Genomic DNA, 17,603 nt, shown 5'->3' on the forward strand with positions numbered 1-17,603 from the left:
GAGACAACTGGATTTAGTTTTAAGATTTCTTTTTTTTTTTTTATTAGCTTATTAAAGATTCAAGTTGGTGACCGAATAATTTAACAATTGGATATTCGTTCCCTCTTACGGATATACATCACATGAATTTCTTATAAAATATTTCATAATGAAAATAACAAAGAGATATCGTTGAATTTGTTTTATCTTAAATTTTAAAGGAACAACGTAAGGGATATTGGAGAATTGAAAAATACGTATCTGATGAGAGAGTCTTCCGGTCTATTCCTTATATACATGTAAGAATTATGTATTTAAATTGTACCCATTACACCGTAGTAACATCAACAATATAATTTTTTTCCCATTTTTATAGAATTAAATATACTTTAATTTTATATCATATAAATTAAGGGGGGACAGAGGGCGGGTTGCACCTAAGGCTTTTTATTCGAAATTGTGTTCATCATATTTTCGTATTTCTAAATACCTTTACGTCTATCTTCTAGGTTTAAGACTATTTTCTTTGTAAACGTGATCACAGTTGTAAAGGCATTGCTATTCTAAGCACGTGTGGTAAATGCGGGCACGCTTCTGGTCCATATATATATATATATATATATATATACACATACACATATATATATATATCTAAATGTGGGATTAGACAAGAATCTTTTCTTTAATTCTTCAAACCGATGTCAGAATCGGTTTTCATCTTTTTCTTTTTTTTACGATAAATTAATCATTAAATTCAAAAAAAATAATCATTTAAATCAGGCACTTATTTTCACAATACCATAAAAAATTCACGAACTAATATGATGAACACGCAATATTGTAAAGGTATCTAAAAAATTTGTACGTCAATGATGCTTCAATAAAAATTGACAGTGCAATTAACAAATTTAATAACTTGAATTTATATATATATATAACTCTATATATATATATATCTATATCATAATTCTGTTTCTTTTTGTTTTAAAAAAACATTATTTACCAATAATTTTTGTTAACATCGAAGATTCTTTACGTGCTTGTTATTAATTTACAAAGATAATCCAATGAATTTCTAGAGAAAAAGCACCGTTAACGCTGATCATTTGTTTACAATAATACACTACCTCATCTCTTGGAATGCAAAGCAATAATAAATTACTTATATGCTAATAAATAATATTGATCATATTAAATACTATGCTGAGATATACAGAACAATTATTAAATAACTACAACCATTTACAGCAGTGTTGTGTATCTCTCTCTGTTTGTGTGTGTATATACGTGTAGTTGTTGTGTCTCTATTCTTTTCCTTATATAAATATATATATCTGTGCATAATATTAATTATGCATGCCATGTACGTAGTAATCACTATTTCGATTTCCTTTCCATTTCGCTTTTTTCTCTTAATAATTTGTTTATTTCTGTACAAATATTTATATATAAAATAATCTTCGACATAAAGGCAAAGCAGAGAATATGACCCTGTTCTAAGTAGTGCATATACCGTGAAATAATACGTATCTGCAAAAACTCTTTTCTTTCTTTCTTTCTATTTCTTTTTTTTTATATCAAGGTCAAATCTCCGAACCTGCCTTTTATATAGTACATGCCTGGTGGCTTGTGCCCTGTACACGTTATCCTCATTATCGGCTGTACCGATGTATAACATTCCTACCTAAAACAGGTGAACAGGTGAATCAGCAATACACATCGACTCGCTAATAAAATGTTTAGCTAGTGAAGTATATCGTCCACCTGTTAAAACCCACATATCACCATGAATTAGTAGGATAAACGGCAAATGCTTGTAACTAACCCGATGTTGTGTTCATTCCGATGTGTGAAAACGTGTGTGCAAGAAAGTGCAAGAAAAGGCAGAGTTTAATATACTAAATATATATATATATATTTTTGTTGTTGTCGTTATTATATTCATATATTACGCGTTCGTATATGAGATATATTTGAGGATAACTCGATTAAGAAGTAAGTTCAAAAATACATCGTGTCTGTTTCAAAGCATTTAAGCCGCATGTCAAGAGCATAACTAAGGTATCTAATAGAAATTTTCTCATATTTCTTTGTAATCTATCTATTTAACTCTGTTCATCTTTGAAATAGTCTAAGACTATTCCAATGTTTTTATCTATAGATATATCGAATGAGTCAATTAAAATTGGAAGCTCGAATATCTCGATTAGTTTGAATTATATTATTAAAAAAAAAAAAAAAGAAAAGAAAAAAAAGATCTCTGGAAAAATATGTTGGATTTAAAAGGGTTAATATTTTACAATGATTATAATAGTACAAATTTAAATCGACAACCAAATTACAACTTTATGATCTTTACAAAATATGACTTTTAGGTAAAAGTTCTCATTCTAATTATATTAATCCCTATATGGCCCAATTATATTTTTCTCCCAGAAACGTTTAATACGATAAAAAGTAACCGAAATATTCACGGTTCTAGTTTTATGTGACTTATCCAATATAAATATATATATATATATATGTATATATCTAAGTTAATACTACTAATAGAGCTTGGAATAATTCTGTAAAGCTCTATGGACGGATCGTTCGCATGATGACATTATGATGGACGAGTAAAAATCGGCAAATTTGAAAAAAGGCACAAATCTTCCCATTACGCGTAGAATTTTTGAGGGGAAGGCAGCACATGGCTATTACCAAAATTCACAATTTAAAATTACTACACATCAGGATAAATATATATATATCTATATATACGTATGTATGTGTATGTACTTGTTAAAAGTACTTCGTTGGGGATCGAGTTTTTATATCTGAATGTTTGAAAATATAAATATATATATTAAAATATATATATTTATATTTTCCCGGCGCATACTCATATACGGATATTATTTGACATATAATTCTACGTACCCTTTCTGGATAAGATGCTTTTAAATAAAGAGTGAAAAATGATATGCCATTGCATATTTTTTGTTCGCTGCTACTGATGACTTTTGCTCAATAAATGCGAATTAAATTGGTACAAATTACAGCACTGCTCACCACATATATTGCACTTCCATGGATTGCTCTCACTGTGACAACCTTTATGAAGAAAGTACAACGTCTGATCTGGAAAAGTAATTCTACAGTGTGTACACTGTAAACCGCTACTTCGTGGATCAGGTCTCGTCGATGTCGGGGGTTCACCCCTTGAATGTAGATTGGAATTTGAACCATTATTATTATTAGTGTTATTATTGTTACTGCAACTTGTAGAAAGTTTACGACATAGATCATCTCGCAATAGTGTCTTCAGTGGTGAGACCTTGATTAACGATGGCAATGAAAGATTGCTAGATGTTGCTCCACTATCTTCCATACCATTGCTATTTGGCTCTTGTTTGATAGGAATTAAAGAGATTGAAGGTGTGATAGCTTCTTCTCCACCACCCACATTCCTTGTAATATAAGATTATTTATTCATATTCTTTAATATTAATAAACAAGTTAAATATCTAATGAAATATTTTTGAATAATAATGCACTTACCTATGAATGCCACTACTGTTAATAGGTAATTGATGATGACTACTGCTTGGAGCATTACTATTGCTATCTGCACTTTGTGGACTATTTGGACTATCACCATTTAGTGGAGCAGGACTTGAATTCCGTTGATTAGTAGTTTGTTCTGGGTAAGGAATGGATATTTCAACGTGAGGAGTAAGAAAGTGCATTGGAGGAGTTGCGTTGTCCGCTGATCTATTGCCAGTACTATCACCACTGTCAGATAGGGGAGCAGATGGCATGGCTTCCCCAGGTGTGCAACTGTTTAATATTGAAGTTGAACTGTTTGGTCCTGGATTATCTAAATCTATTCCATGTCTAAACACAAACATATATATCTGAGTAAAGGTATTTTTCAGATTATAATTATACTTGCAAATATAATACAAAAAAGTATAATTCATAAGAATTAATCTACCTGTTAAAAAAGTGCAACCTAAGACATTTCATTGTTGTTGCTCGATAACTACATAACGGACATGATTTGACCATATCCTGTTGTCCTACATGTTCATTTTGGAAATGCGCCCTCATGGCAATTTGTCTTTGGAAACCTCTATTACATATTGGACAATGATATGGTAAAGTTTTTGAATGAGTGGTAAAATGTTCTGCAAGATGATCTTTTCGAAAGAATCTTTTCTGACATACTCGGCACTCATACGGTTTTACACCTGTATGCCTCATCTAGAAATAAAAATATAGAAAAAAAAAAAAAAAAAAAAAAAAATAAACATAATACATATCTACAAGATTTAACTTTTTTTTTCATTCTATAGTTTTACCTTGTGTCTTCTCATATTAGCTCCATTAGAAAATTTCATGTTGCAAACATCACACTCAAAGATTTTTCTATGGGCTCGCAAACCCGAATGACCCTCGTCTCCGTCTCCATCGTTTTCAGGTCCATCGATACCTTCTGTACTTTCTCCTGGTTCACCACTTCCAAGACACTGATCTTGATGAGCACAAAATGCTGTTTTATTTATAGTTTCATAATTGTCACAGCGATCACATCTGTGAAAGTGACAAAATAATATATAAAACATATTACGTTATACATCAACGTATTTCAATTTTATGCCAAGTTTCTTTTTCTTTGGCTTGTAAAGGATGTGAAAGCTAATCTAACCTAAATGCTGGAACAGCTCCATCGCTACTATCATAATTAGTATTAAGAGCTGCTTCGTTGTCTGGATCCAATGCTTCTTCTTCTCTATGATTAGAAGAATCACCAGCCTCTGCATGCGAAGAGGAATGAGAGTCTACCTCGTTTTCCCCGCCGCCACCATCGACTCCATCTGACATGATACCAAACGGTGGAACTATCTTGAATCCTTCATCTAACCTGCACCATCAAGAGCGTCTTTGTAACAATTACCATTGTTATTTTTATTTCGATATAAAATGTAACATCTAATAAATATGATTGAATTCAATAACACCACTAAGTACAAATGACAAAAAATTTCAATTTAAGATGTAATTTCGACATTTTAGAAAGGAGAAACTTTAGGAGAAACGCCCGTAAGACATTTATCATTTATCAAAGTTTCGATCTAACATGAATTTCGTCTTACACGGTATTAAAAGAGATATATACGTATACTCTACAGTGGGACACGTATCCTTTTCGAATTCTGATCGAAGATAAAAAAATCTCGTGAAGGAGAGAGTAAATACGTGGAGTGAGTTTAAACGTAAAATTTTGCCGAATCACATCGACGGTATACGTATTATTACAGGACGAATTTCACGCATACAGTTACCTCGTCCGAAAGAGACAATGACGAACGTAAACCTTTACCTGTCAGTTTGTGGTACCTAGTCGAGTGTCAAGACTCTCGTATCGAAGATCGAGCAGGTATTCGAGAGCAAGGTGCAACGGTACGAGTATTACCCAATCCTGGGAAGATTACGGCATAGAAACACCTGGTGGGTAAAGCGCAATGCCAGAGTGCACTGCACTTTGTCCCAGTTTTGACCGAATCCGTCACTCGTGACGTAGTTTTCGCGGCTTTTCCGCGGAAAGACAGCGCCGTCGAAAGAGAGAGAAAGAGAGAGAGAGAGAGAGAGAGAGAGAGAGAGAGAGAAGAGAGAGAGAAAGAGAGAGAGAGAGAGAGAAAGAGAGCGAGCGAAAGACCTAGAGAATGGTAGGAGTGGGAGAGAAAGCAAGAGCGAGAGAAAGAAAGAGAAAAGAAACGAAAGAGAGAAAGAGAGAGAGAGAAAAGAAAAGAGGTCGGGACACGCGTCTTATTTACTTACTCACATTCCTTAAAGGTGGGTTGGCGAGGCCTCCTTCAACCCACGGAATTTCTCTCTTCTATCTCACAACACCACGCGCATCCTCCTCGACGTTTATTCCTCTTGTTTTTTTTTTTTTCTTTTCCCACCTTCTCTCAACGACAGATAGGCGAGTGAAACGTAACGGAAGTGCGCCAAGTATCCATATCCTCGCTCACCGATATCGGTGAGCATTGCTACCAATCCATTCCTGATAACTTCATATCCAAGTATCCTCTCTCCGTATTTTCCCGTTCGTTGAATCAACAATGAAATCGATCTCAATTCTTCGAAAAAAAAGACCACGAAAACAAGAAGGACGATCGTACGACCGAACCGTTACTTGTTCTTCGGCTCTTTTCGTACATAGTCGCGTGAAATGTTTCCTTCGAATGACTCAAACATAACCTCACTCTCTTCATTTCTTTATTTCTCGGCCAATCAAAGGTTGGTAACGCGTATAATCAATTTTAACTCGTCGTCGTTGTCGTCGTTGTTGTCGTGTCGGCGAATGTCACGCGCAATCTCAGCTTTTTCGTTTGTAACTTGAAAGATTTTTCTATTCGGACTAAGATTTGGATTTGTAATTACGAAGAAAGGATAAACAAGTAAGCGCGTAGTATATCACGGTATGATCGAAATCGAACGGATCGAGAGTATGAGATTCGAATCGAATGACGCCAAATCGATCCACCGTACAAAAGAAAGTGGAGATCGCAAATCGGTGTGTGTTTTTCGATCATCTCTCTCGAAATACTTTTCCTTAATGAATATTTTCCATTAGTTTCTTAGTGTCAGAATTATTCGTTCTTCTTAAAAAGAAAAAAGAAATAATTATCGAGGAAAAAATAGAATAAATGCAAGAAAGAAGTTGACAAAATTCGAAATTGAATTCGATTTGTGTCGTGTACATATAGTACATATATCGCGCGTTTCCAACTGGCAATATCGTACGATGTTCTTTCAGGAACACGGTCGGCGATAACAACGATAGTTCATCTGTATAAAGATAAAAGATAAAATATATTTTTTATGTGGGTGCACAATCGATGATAGGAAGGACACAAAGTCATTTTTTCGTGATAATCGGATACATAAATGCGTCGTTCAAGAAGCATAAAAGAAAAGGATTGTAAGGTTCCATTCATTCATTAAGGACGTCGAATTTTCATGAAAAGGTAATTTCATTTATTCGAGACTAAAGATCGAGATAAGAAATCGATTATTAAATCGAGAACAAAAGAATAACTCGTATTATCGTTCACTTATTTTCGCGCGACGCGTAGCGTCACCGTGTGAAACCACGAAATACATCTCTTCCATACACGTCAATCATCGTTCACGTTTCGAATCATGATCGCGATTTACGTAATTCACGATATTTTTTGCGAACTAGATCAATAAAGATAATAAATCGTACTTAGTGCTTATATTCGAGCAATGTTACGTTTACTTCATCTTTTATGTACGATTGAAAAACAAGAATACATTCCTCATTTTTTTTTCAAACATTATTATTGAATGTAATTTATTTTCATTAATTGATTCGATCTTTACTCTTACAAACGATAACATAACCAAAGATGATGTAAAAGTACGCTTTCGAGTTTATTAGAATGAACTTATAAGAAAATAGAAAAAGAGAAGTGGTATATAGAGTGGGAGAGAGAAAGGAGAGAGAGAGAGAGAGAGAGAGAGAGAGAGAGAGAGAGAGAGAGAGAGAATGTGGAGGCAGAATACGTTATGATGGCGTAGCCATTGGGCGTTGCTCTTTAGTACCTGTTGACCGTTCGCACAACATTCGCTTATGAACGTTTATATATATTTTATTTAACTAATAAAAGTAGCAAATAAGTTTTATCATCGACTCAAATGAAAATCATGAAACGACACGGTAAGAATCATCTCAATTTTCGATTTTATCAATAAATTGGTAACGATCATTTGTTATTGTTTTTTTTTTTTTTTTGTTTTTTCGGGAAATCTCATATTATCCTTATTAATATCCGTATGCATGCGATGTAAAAAATAACTCTGCCATTCGATCATGTTTTATTTTTGAGTGATAAAAAATGGAAATTATTTACGGATCGAAATGATAATATTGTATGATGTTAAATGACAAATGACAAGTGAAAGGAGTTCCACTTGTTAACGATACTTTCGAAGATAAAAAAATAATGTTTCTTTCTTTCTTTTCGTTTGACTCATAAATACAGCATTAAATATTAAAGCTCCGCATCGTTAAAGTAAAATCTTATGACTCATTCTGAGGTTTATGTTGCTCTGATGGTCGCGTGCTATGTGTCATTCGAGGCCAATCTTGTCTGATCTGTTTTCGATGTTCTTATCACATTGTTGACCGGTCACGAGTATATTCTTGTTTTCACAATATATATATACATGTAACTTATGTAATTACGAAAGTATACACTTCTGTGGCTTAGTAGTTATTAATTATAATATTGCTTATTGTGTTAGATAATTTTTGCTTAATTTTTATATATTGATAAATTTGTAATATTTTTACAACGGTTTTAACGATGGATATAACCGGTATGAAATTATCCATTATTACTTTTTACATATAATAAACGATCAACAATGTTGATGTTGTTATTACAAAAGAAAAAAAAAAACAAGGTGAACTCGTCTCTTTTTCATTGAAACATTATTATTATTATTTACATTGACATGATCTTTCTTTCAGTGATAAGTTATGGGAAAAAGTGAGGAGAGAAACGACACTACGGTGCAGGTGAACGAATCGAGTTTCTTATCTAAAAATTCGAGCGAGGCGAGTAAAATGTTGGAGGCTGCACTATTGCAAATGGATGGAATAATATCCGGTAATTATCTTTCAAAATAAATTCTTTCCACGTATACATTTGTTGGCAGTAATCTTACGAAAATAGCGAAGTATCGGCGGAGTCCTATTATAAATTTATAATTTTTCAAGTCGACCTTCGTTATTTTTTGTTTTGTTTATTCGTTGGTTTGTAGGAGCATGTACCGAAGGTGCCGTCGAAGGAAGCACAGAATGGAAGGATTCCGTGAAAGAAGCAACGAGAAATCTCGTAGCCGCGATAAAAAGCGCACCTACGCCGCCACCCCCGCCGGATGCGAGCACCATTGAAATTTTCATGCAATGGATGCAGCCGGTAAGAAGGAGCATCATTTTTTTATTTACTTGTAGCAGTAACAATAGCAGTGGTAACAGTAGCTTGTACGCGTTGTCGCTGACATGAATGCAAATCCAAAGGAAAAGTTCGAAGCAGGATAACAGAAGGAAAACGATACATGTCCCTTTTTTTTTTTTTTTTGTTATCGTTATTATTGATGGCCCATTTCCGGATATACTTATCTTTCGCAATCAGCGCAGATGTCAATGAACACGTGGTTCGCATATCCGGACTGATTTCCGGCACGCGCACGTCTTTCCACGCACGTGTTTCATGTGCCGTGTATACGCCAGTCAAATGCGTCTCACGTATGTTAGTCCTACATCCGGATATTCTTAAACTTTATCTAGACGGGACATGTTACTAACGATCTATGATGAAACGTGTCTTGTTTTGTAGTAAACAAGAACGTAATTTATAGAAATATCTTACATTGTAATTTATACTTCTTTCAAAGGCATCACCTTTTGTTGATTGATATCTACGATGAGAAATACGTATCTTCGATGTACTCAAAAAGAAACGAAGCAATTTATTTCATTTATTTTTTCTCTTAATCAAACGTTCACATAGTATCGTTAATTGATAATGTACACGTGTTATACCTCGATGTTCACCACTTATATACGTGTGCGTATCTTCATCCTTGATCTCTCATCATTATTGCGAGGAAGGGGCAGCGATCCCGACTAATAAAGAGGGAGAACACACTCACTCTATTTATAAGTGCAACTCTCTCTCTCTCTTTCTCTCTCTCTCTCTCTCTCTCTCTCTCTCTCTCTCTCTTTCTCTCTCTCTCTCTCTCTTTTCTTTCTTCTCTTCTTCTTCTTCTTCACGATGAATTTCGTGATGTTAAATTTAGTTTCGATGGAGACGAAGCCGAGCCTGGCGTATGAGACTAAGTTTCATCTATATTCAACGTACCGAATCGTTTCAATATTTTACGCCGATAAACGATCTAAAAATTGTAAAAAAGTATTATTCGTCTTCTACATTTTTTGTCATACTAAAAGAGTTTCTATATACTCGGAGACGTTTTTTTGTATATTATTTCTTGGTAATATATGTGTGGGATACATCTATACGTGATTGATCTTAAAAATTCAGATTACAAGTTCATATTATATTGAAATAATGTGGTGCAATAATGATATTTTGGGAGAAAGGGCAGCTGTTTCTATATAAGGAATGGATACGTGGACCAATTATCCTAAAGAGTATCAGAATTTAATTGCTATCATGGAGGAAGAAAATAAACTACATAGGAAAGGTCTTTAATCGATATATTTTAATAAATAATATTTCTTTGTTCTTATTTTATCGATGTCGATGAAATTATTTTATGAAAATAGCGATGATTTATATTATCATTATAAAATCAATTTTTTTATGTTAATTATTATCAACATTTCAGATAAACTTTTATATCTAAGAATAGTTAATTATAATACAAAAGTATTCTTTACATCTTTTTCTATTAAAAAAAATATAGAAATAGAGTCTTTATCATTATAGTGAAAACACTTGGTGCTAAATATAGGTTCATTGATTTTATAATAGGAATTTGAAGAGAAATCCATTCATTCTTATCTCAGAGATAGTAAAACAGTTCTTCGAATCTAATTTAGATTCACAGTCAGATTCATCAGATGCAGCTTCAACTATAAAACATTGGGATAGTCAGTGGACACCTTCAGAAGGATATGATTCTTCTGGAACGTCTAATTCGGGTTGTGGTGAGGATTATGCTGAAGATTATCAACATAGAATACCAATCGATCTACCTAGATTTGTTGAAGATTGTCACACTGCTTGTAGGTCTCAGACTTGTCTTTGTCAGGTACTTGGAAGAATATATTCTATTCTAAGTTGTTGCTCATATCTGGTATTAAGAATATTTTATTTTCATGGATTAACACATATTTGTAATATCACACTGCAGGGTTGTCTATTCGAATACAATAAGATGATAAATCTTCAAGGCAGTATGTCCAATATTTGTGGAACACCAACATCAAAAATCAATCCAACTCATTTATCAACTCTTCCACCTTTGTATAGTACACCATGCTCAAGGTTTCTGTGCTTGTTAATTTTTTAAAGTATATAAAATAGGATATGCAAGAGTAATTTCCAAATGATTTATTTATGTAAATTAGTATCCAGAGTGAGCTGCCACATCATTGTAGCAAGGACCATCTTCCTTTAAGTTGCAACTGTCGCACGATGTATTCTTGTCATATGCAACAAATTCCATTGCATTTAAAGGAATGTCATTTACATTCCAGTGACAAAACGAATAGCACTACTTCTCTTTCTGGAAATTCAGTAGGTCGTTGTGTTGGTTCATTGGATAGAAGAAGACGAAGATTCAAAAGTAAAACTGATCATAATCAGAGGACAAAATCACATAGTGATTTAATATGTTGTGCTAAAGACAAACCACATTACTGCTCTTTACAACAATTTCAATGTGGCAATAATTCACATTTATATAGCTACTATAATAAAACTGAGGTATATGATACGTGTAAAGAATCAAATTTTAACTAGTTAGTTATTTTATTAATTTAGTTAATTTAGAAATTGTTCCATCCAAAAATGAAGATTACTAAATAATTCTTGAAACTTCAATATGTTTATTTTCTTTCATAGGAACGTCTCCAAAAATTAGAAAGCGAACGTGGTGCACTTCATATGGAAGTGTCAGTACTGTCAGAGCAAGTTGATGCACAGTCTAGCAAAATTCAAGAATTGGAAAATATGCTTAAAGAAAAAAAGCATTCCCTCAGGCAAATGGAAGAAGCTTTACAGAAGGTTACATATAAACATATCTTATTAAATTTTAATGTATATGGGTTTTAATGTAATGCAATTTTAATTTTTTATTATTTTAAAGGAAGTGTTATCAAGAAGTGCATTGGAGACACAAAAACTAGAGCTTCTTAGTTCTCTTTCTGAACTAAAACTCAGACAAGCTAGTTTAGAACATGAAAATATAGCATTAAGAAATACAAGTTCATTATCCAATGTAAGTAATTAAATATTATTCATATATTTTTTTTAAGTATAAATCTACAGTTACTCTTTCTTTAGGGGGAAAGATTCAGTAGACATGCCGGTCAATATAGCAGTCTTCCAAGGCCACCGACATCTTCAAAGAAAGGAGTCGCGTTTGGTAAGGTTTCGAATTTAATCTCCGGAGAGCACACAACAGTACCGTTGGCTGTTAGAGGAATTTCTGCGAGATGTCTATCAGCTCCTATTCTAGGTTCCTAATTGAATCTTTACTTAAGCATGCTTATGCCATGTTTGCTTGTTTCTAATAACACAGTCTGTTTAATAACCATTTGTTGACAAAGGAGAAGCCAATGTAAATTTAAAACAAGTAATATATTTAAACGTAAATAACAATGCCATGATCAGGGTGTTATTTTAAAATATAATATTAAAAACAAATCAAATATATAAATTTTTTATTTTCTCCTAGCGGAAGAAGAAAAAACAGTAATTGGAGAGTCAAGTTTTCAACCAGAATCAGCACCACCAAAACCCCTTGCAGAATTGTCTATAGAAGAAGTTGGTGATTGGCTATCTCGTATTGGTCTGGAATGTTACGCCGCAGAATTAAGACGATGGGGAGCTACTGGTGTAAAATTAGTCGAGGCAACGCCAAATCAAATTGAAAAGGAACTTGATATAAAGAATATATTGCATAGAAAGAAATTATTATATGCAATTGAATCTGAGAGATCTAACGCAGAAGGCTTTCTTGGTTCAGAGAAGGTTGTTTAACTAACATTTTCATCAATATACGTAAAATGTTCAATTTACTTGATGTATTTTTTATATCATATTTGATTTTCATTGTAGATGGACAGTGCTGCGGTACTACGATGGTTAGATGATATTGGATTACCCCAACATAAAGAAGCTTTTCATAATGCCAAAGTTGATGGTAGAGTATTACATAGATTAACGACAGAAGATTTATTGAATCTTGGTGTGACAGCTCAATTGCATGCAGCTAGTTTACGACGAGGAATTCAGGTAATATTATATCAGTATGAAATTCAATAAAAATGATTATTGAACTTAATGAATGTTATTGGGTAAATACAATTGACATAATTAATCTTAATTATAGATTCTGAGGGAGTTAAATTTTGAATTTGATAACATGGAAAGAAGATCAGTAAATGGGAATGGTGCAGATGGAACTAATGTCACACTATGGACTAATCATAGAGTGATGGAATGGTTGAGAGTGGTTGACCTTGCAGAATATGCACCTAATATGAGAGGCTCAGGAGTGCATGGGGGATTAATGATACATGAAGGTCGTTTTACCTCAGAATTGTTAGCTACTATATTAAGCATTCCACCTTCAAAAACTCTATTAAGAAGGCATTTGACAACTCACTTTAATCAAATTCTTGGTAGAGAAGTTGTACAGCATAAAAGAGAGATGGAAAGTACACTTGGATTTGTACCTTTAACTCTTACGGCTAGATTGAAGGTTGGTATATTAATAAAAGTATAAATAATTACATATTTTATATATAGCAATATATTTTCATCTTTCTGTAAAAGGCACCAAAGAAGTCTCAGTTCACGTTAAAGCGTAAGAAAAGTAAAAACGAAGTGGATTATGGAAATCTGGTTTGTCCTTTGGAAGCATCACCACCAGGTACACCATCAACATCTTCGTCAACACCAGGCAGTCCTAATTTGAACTCACCCTCACTCTAACCATAATCACAGATTCATTCAAGCAGTCATCTTAACTAACTCGTAAGTCTAACTCGACTAATATTTCAATATCACATTGCTTATAATGATCAAGTTTATAAAGGTGTAGGTCTTATATTTTTATTTCTTTATTGGATCAAGCTGTTTAATTATAAGCATAACAGTAGTTTTTTTCATCAAATCTTATTCCTTTCAAAATAATCTATTACTATACTATTCTACTTTACTATTTACCAAATATTTTATATTCTGCTTGATTTTATTATTTTTTTTTTTTTTCTTATTTTTTTAATTACTATATCTGCCTTTTTATGTTTGCTTATTAATTTCTGGATTAATTTTCCGCATATTATAATTCATCTCATCATCTGTATCATTGCTTAGGAAAAATTTCTTCATTTCTATAAATTAATTGTTTTCAGATCTAGAGGATACTGGACAAAAGAAAGTAATTGGTTGTATATGAGGAACATATATAAAACTTACTTTGTACAATGAGTATATTGGACGATTCATTCTATACCAAAAAATATTTGCTTTTATTAGATTTGATTAACAGATAGCTTATTAGCAGAGAGAATGGAGATGTAGAAAATATAAATCACAGATAAACAGGGACCACTTTTTTACGACACGAACTTATTAAAAATTTGTGTAATCACAATAATAACAGGATAGGTGCCTTGCTATATATAACGTGTTTAGATTATGTCATATACTTTCAAACAAATTTCTAATAACCTTATCAAAATAATAGTAATTGTTCAATACTAAAGGATTGACGCGTTGCAAAATTTATATTTTCATATTGGAAATAACACATGTATATTGTATGTAGTTTGACTATTAATGTGTTATTAGAAATTATTATAGTGATATAATATAATTAATTTAATTGCTATGTTGAAATTGTATACAATTTTTCGAAACTTTTGCATTCTTTAATATATTACGAAAAAATAATGTAACAAAACAACGAAAAATGTTAACGTACACGCGTTGCTATTTGTAATCTTTAAAATGATATATTTATTTCCTTTTTTTTTTAAGTTTACATATAATATGTGATAAAAGTAAATACATAAATGATATAAAAAATCTTTCGAGTAAATACTTTAGTTTTTGTTTTCCACAGGAAATTATATTATACTTGGAGATTATGGGAGAAGATATTAATACTGTTTATCACGTCCAGTTTTATAATTTTTTATGCTAGCAATGAATTTACTAAAAATCAAGACATCAGTTTATTCTCACATTATCTACGAAGTAGAACTCCCAATGATACTTTTTCGTGGTTTTCCTTATAAAACTAATTCACTTTATATTATCACTATCCGCCTTCCAAATCTGTTCAGTCTTCTTCCTGCCTTATTAATTTTAGTTCGTCTAATTTCTCATTTATATCATATATAATATTTTATAAACTTGATTTATAATCATTTACGATTTATTAATCTTATTTTACATCATATTAAACTTCAATATATAATATAGTATTTATATGTTGAATACCCGACTCACATTTATACATGTGCGGATAGATTTATACATATAAATTTACTTAATCTTTTTCTATAATATTAATCTTTTTGAATTTCGTCTAGTTCTTACTTTCATGATATTATTCATCATACTAATATAATATTCACCAATTTGCCTGAACATCTACACATTTGATAGCAGTTGTCATATATTTCCTGCTGCTTTTCATATAGAAATATAAACAAATAAGTTCATCTCTGGCACGTAAAATTACAAAATTACAATTTCCTTGCGAATTTCTCTAATAAATTATTTTAGAATTTTCTTATATATAGTCTCTCTATCACAGTATTATCAGTCATGGAAAATACAAGTACTTTAATCTTTAGTTACAATTCGAATAAATAAAAATTTTGATATGTAACCGAAATAAGCAGCCATTCGCCCGGTAGTACTTGTAACATATTGGATTTCAATATATCACAAGTTCTACCGACCCAGGTCCCACCGCGTGGAGGTAGCTGCTTTTGGGGACCCACGGGCTAACGAGAACTCTATTCTAAAATTCGCGTTCGAGATGCCTTTCGGCTTCGGGAGCTTCAGGCTTCTCAGCAAACTGGAGATGTATAAAACCCCGCTTACAGATTGCTCCACCGTCCACACCGTCGGCTTCAGACATCTCGAAACACGACCGGTCGTGTCTATTACGATTTCAAAAATCAAAGCGTAGTCCTCGGTAGGACTTAATCTCGCGTTCGCGAACATCCACGCGCGTGCCGGCCGTCACGCGCGTGAGTGTTTTCCCTATCATTCGCGTACGGAAGCAAGGAGACATAATCTTTTATGCATATAAGAAACGTTATATGCAAAGAGGTTCCATTAACTTCCGTGTAAAAATCCCACGATGATTGGACTCTCGACCACCTAATCTGAAACAGAAATACAATAAAAGAAGAAATGTGTATGAGCAAAAATTAAAAAGATAAGAAAAATTAATTACAAAAGCGAAAATTAAAAAGATTATGAAAATTAAATATAAAAGCAAAAATTAAAAACATAATAAAATTAAATGTAAGAGCAAAAATTATATGCAAAGTTATATAGAATAAGACAATTATTTACATAAACTTCCCTGTAAAAATCTATTTTCACGATGATCGGTCCCTCGATGATCTAACTTGAAACAGAAAGAGAAATAAATAAGAAGAGTAAAAGAAAAAGGAGAAAAAAGAAAAGAGCAGAAAAAATTAAAAGAGGAAAAGAACTGTTGACGATGCCGAGACGGCAGCCCGCTCAGAAGCCCACACCCGAGGGCCCCACCCAAGGGTCCCACCAGAGACTAATGATTAATAAAAGTTAATAAAAGTAATGAATATAATAAATAAAAGTATATAATCAATAGAATTATCAAAAGTCTATAATTAATAAAGGTATATAATTAATAGTTAATAAAAGTATATAAGTAATAAAAGTAAAGAAAGATAAATAGGAATGATAGAGTACATGAGCGCGATAGAAAAGTTTTCTGTGTGTTTCCGTATTAATTTTATAACTTTATTAATTTAGAAATTTGATATATTCAATTTATCTAATTGTCAAAATATAACTAACATGGTAGTGTAATTAATTTAAAGTCTAATTGAAATTTAACACAAAAGAGATTTTGGAAAAAGATCGAAATATGCAGCCATCCGCCCGGTAGTACTTGCGTTATATGATTATATATACAATTTCGTTATAGATTTTAGATAACATATATAATTTAATTACGAATTTTAGAAATAATTTAGATATAGATTTCAATATACCGCAAGTACTACCGACCCAGGTCCAACCACGAGGAGGTTGCTGCATCTGAGGACCCGACCACACCACTTGATTCTAAAACGATACAAATCGTATAGATTATTGAATGAATGTGTAATAAAATTATCTACTTACATTAACTCTTCTCTTTTGCTTTTGGAGCATGCGTATCGCAAGTATCAAGATGTGAATGGTGGAAATCCGTGGCATGACCGGACTCACTGCCAAAGGCGGCCGCCTTATATTTCCCCCAAGTGGCACAGTATCCCCACCACTCCGTTGCATTCTACAAAGATAGAAATCGTATAGATTATTGAATAAATGAGTGATCGATTAATGCGCTTTCATTACCTCTTCTCTCTTACTTGCGGAGAGTGCATACCGCGAGTATCGAGACATGAATGGTGAAAATTCGTGGCATGACTGGACCTACTGTCAAAGGCGGCCGCCTTATATCATTTCACGGGTGGCAGAGTACCCCCACTACTCCATTTGATTCTGAAACGATAGAAATCGTATGGATTATTGAATGAACGAGTGATCGACTAATGTACT

The 17,603-nt window shown here is 32.7% G+C and overlaps 2 protein-coding genes across 9 annotated transcripts; one reads left to right on the forward strand and one right to left on the reverse strand.

Moving 5' to 3' along the window:
- Nucleotides 1–241: 241 nt before the first annotated feature.
- LOC122632628 (zinc finger protein ztf-16-like) lies at nt 242–7,002 on the reverse strand. Of its 4 annotated transcripts, XR_006327905.1 has the most exons (7): nt 5,810–7,002; nt 4,673–4,888; nt 4,326–4,557; nt 3,959–4,227; nt 3,523–3,858; nt 2,902–3,431; nt 242–1,663 (listed from the first exon to the last, which is right to left on the reverse strand). XR_006327905.1 is itself a non-coding variant. In XM_043819668.1 (6 exons), coding segments are annotated over exons 1-6 (1,515 nt in total). In that variant the 5' UTR covers nt 5,812–7,002; the 3' UTR covers nt 242–2,971. The 4 variants fall into 4 exon arrangements, 3 of the variants coding, with proteins under 3 accessions (XP_043675603.1, XP_043675604.1, XP_043675605.1); XM_043819668.1 differs by having other exon boundaries at nt 242–3,431; XM_043819669.1 differs by having other exon boundaries at nt 242–3,431; nt 5,806–7,002.
- Nucleotides 7,003–8,835: 1,833 nt separating this feature from the next.
- Nucleotides 8,836–14,868, forward strand: LOC122632626 (liprin-beta-2). 5 transcript variants are annotated; one of them, XM_043819663.1, is made up of 12 exons: nt 8,836–8,984; nt 10,634–10,845; nt 10,948–11,081; nt 11,165–11,522; nt 11,661–11,822; nt 11,905–12,036; nt 12,102–12,276; nt 12,496–12,791; nt 12,879–13,055; nt 13,153–13,524; nt 13,599–13,799; nt 14,180–14,868. In XM_043819663.1, exons 1-11 carry the CDS (start codon nt 8,972–8,974, stop codon nt 13,755–13,757), a joined length of 2,190 nt encoding a protein of 729 aa, XP_043675598.1. In that variant the 5' UTR covers nt 8,836–8,971; the 3' UTR covers nt 13,758–13,799; nt 14,180–14,868. The 5 variants fall into 5 exon arrangements, with proteins under 5 accessions (XP_043675598.1, XP_043675596.1, XP_043675597.1 ...); XM_043819661.1 differs by lacking the exon at nt 8,836–8,984 and adding an exon at nt 9,008–10,275; XM_043819662.1 differs by lacking the exon at nt 8,836–8,984 and adding an exon at nt 9,008–10,275 and having other exon boundaries at nt 13,599–13,695.
- The last annotated feature ends 2,735 nt before the right edge of the window (nt 14,869–17,603 follow it).

The sequence above is a fragment of the Vespula pensylvanica genome, chromosome 10 (assembly GCF_014466175.1).
Source record: "Vespula pensylvanica isolate Volc-1 chromosome 10, ASM1446617v1, whole genome shotgun sequence".
NCBI classification, from domain to species: Eukaryota; Metazoa; Arthropoda; class Insecta; order Hymenoptera; family Vespidae; genus Vespula; species Vespula pensylvanica.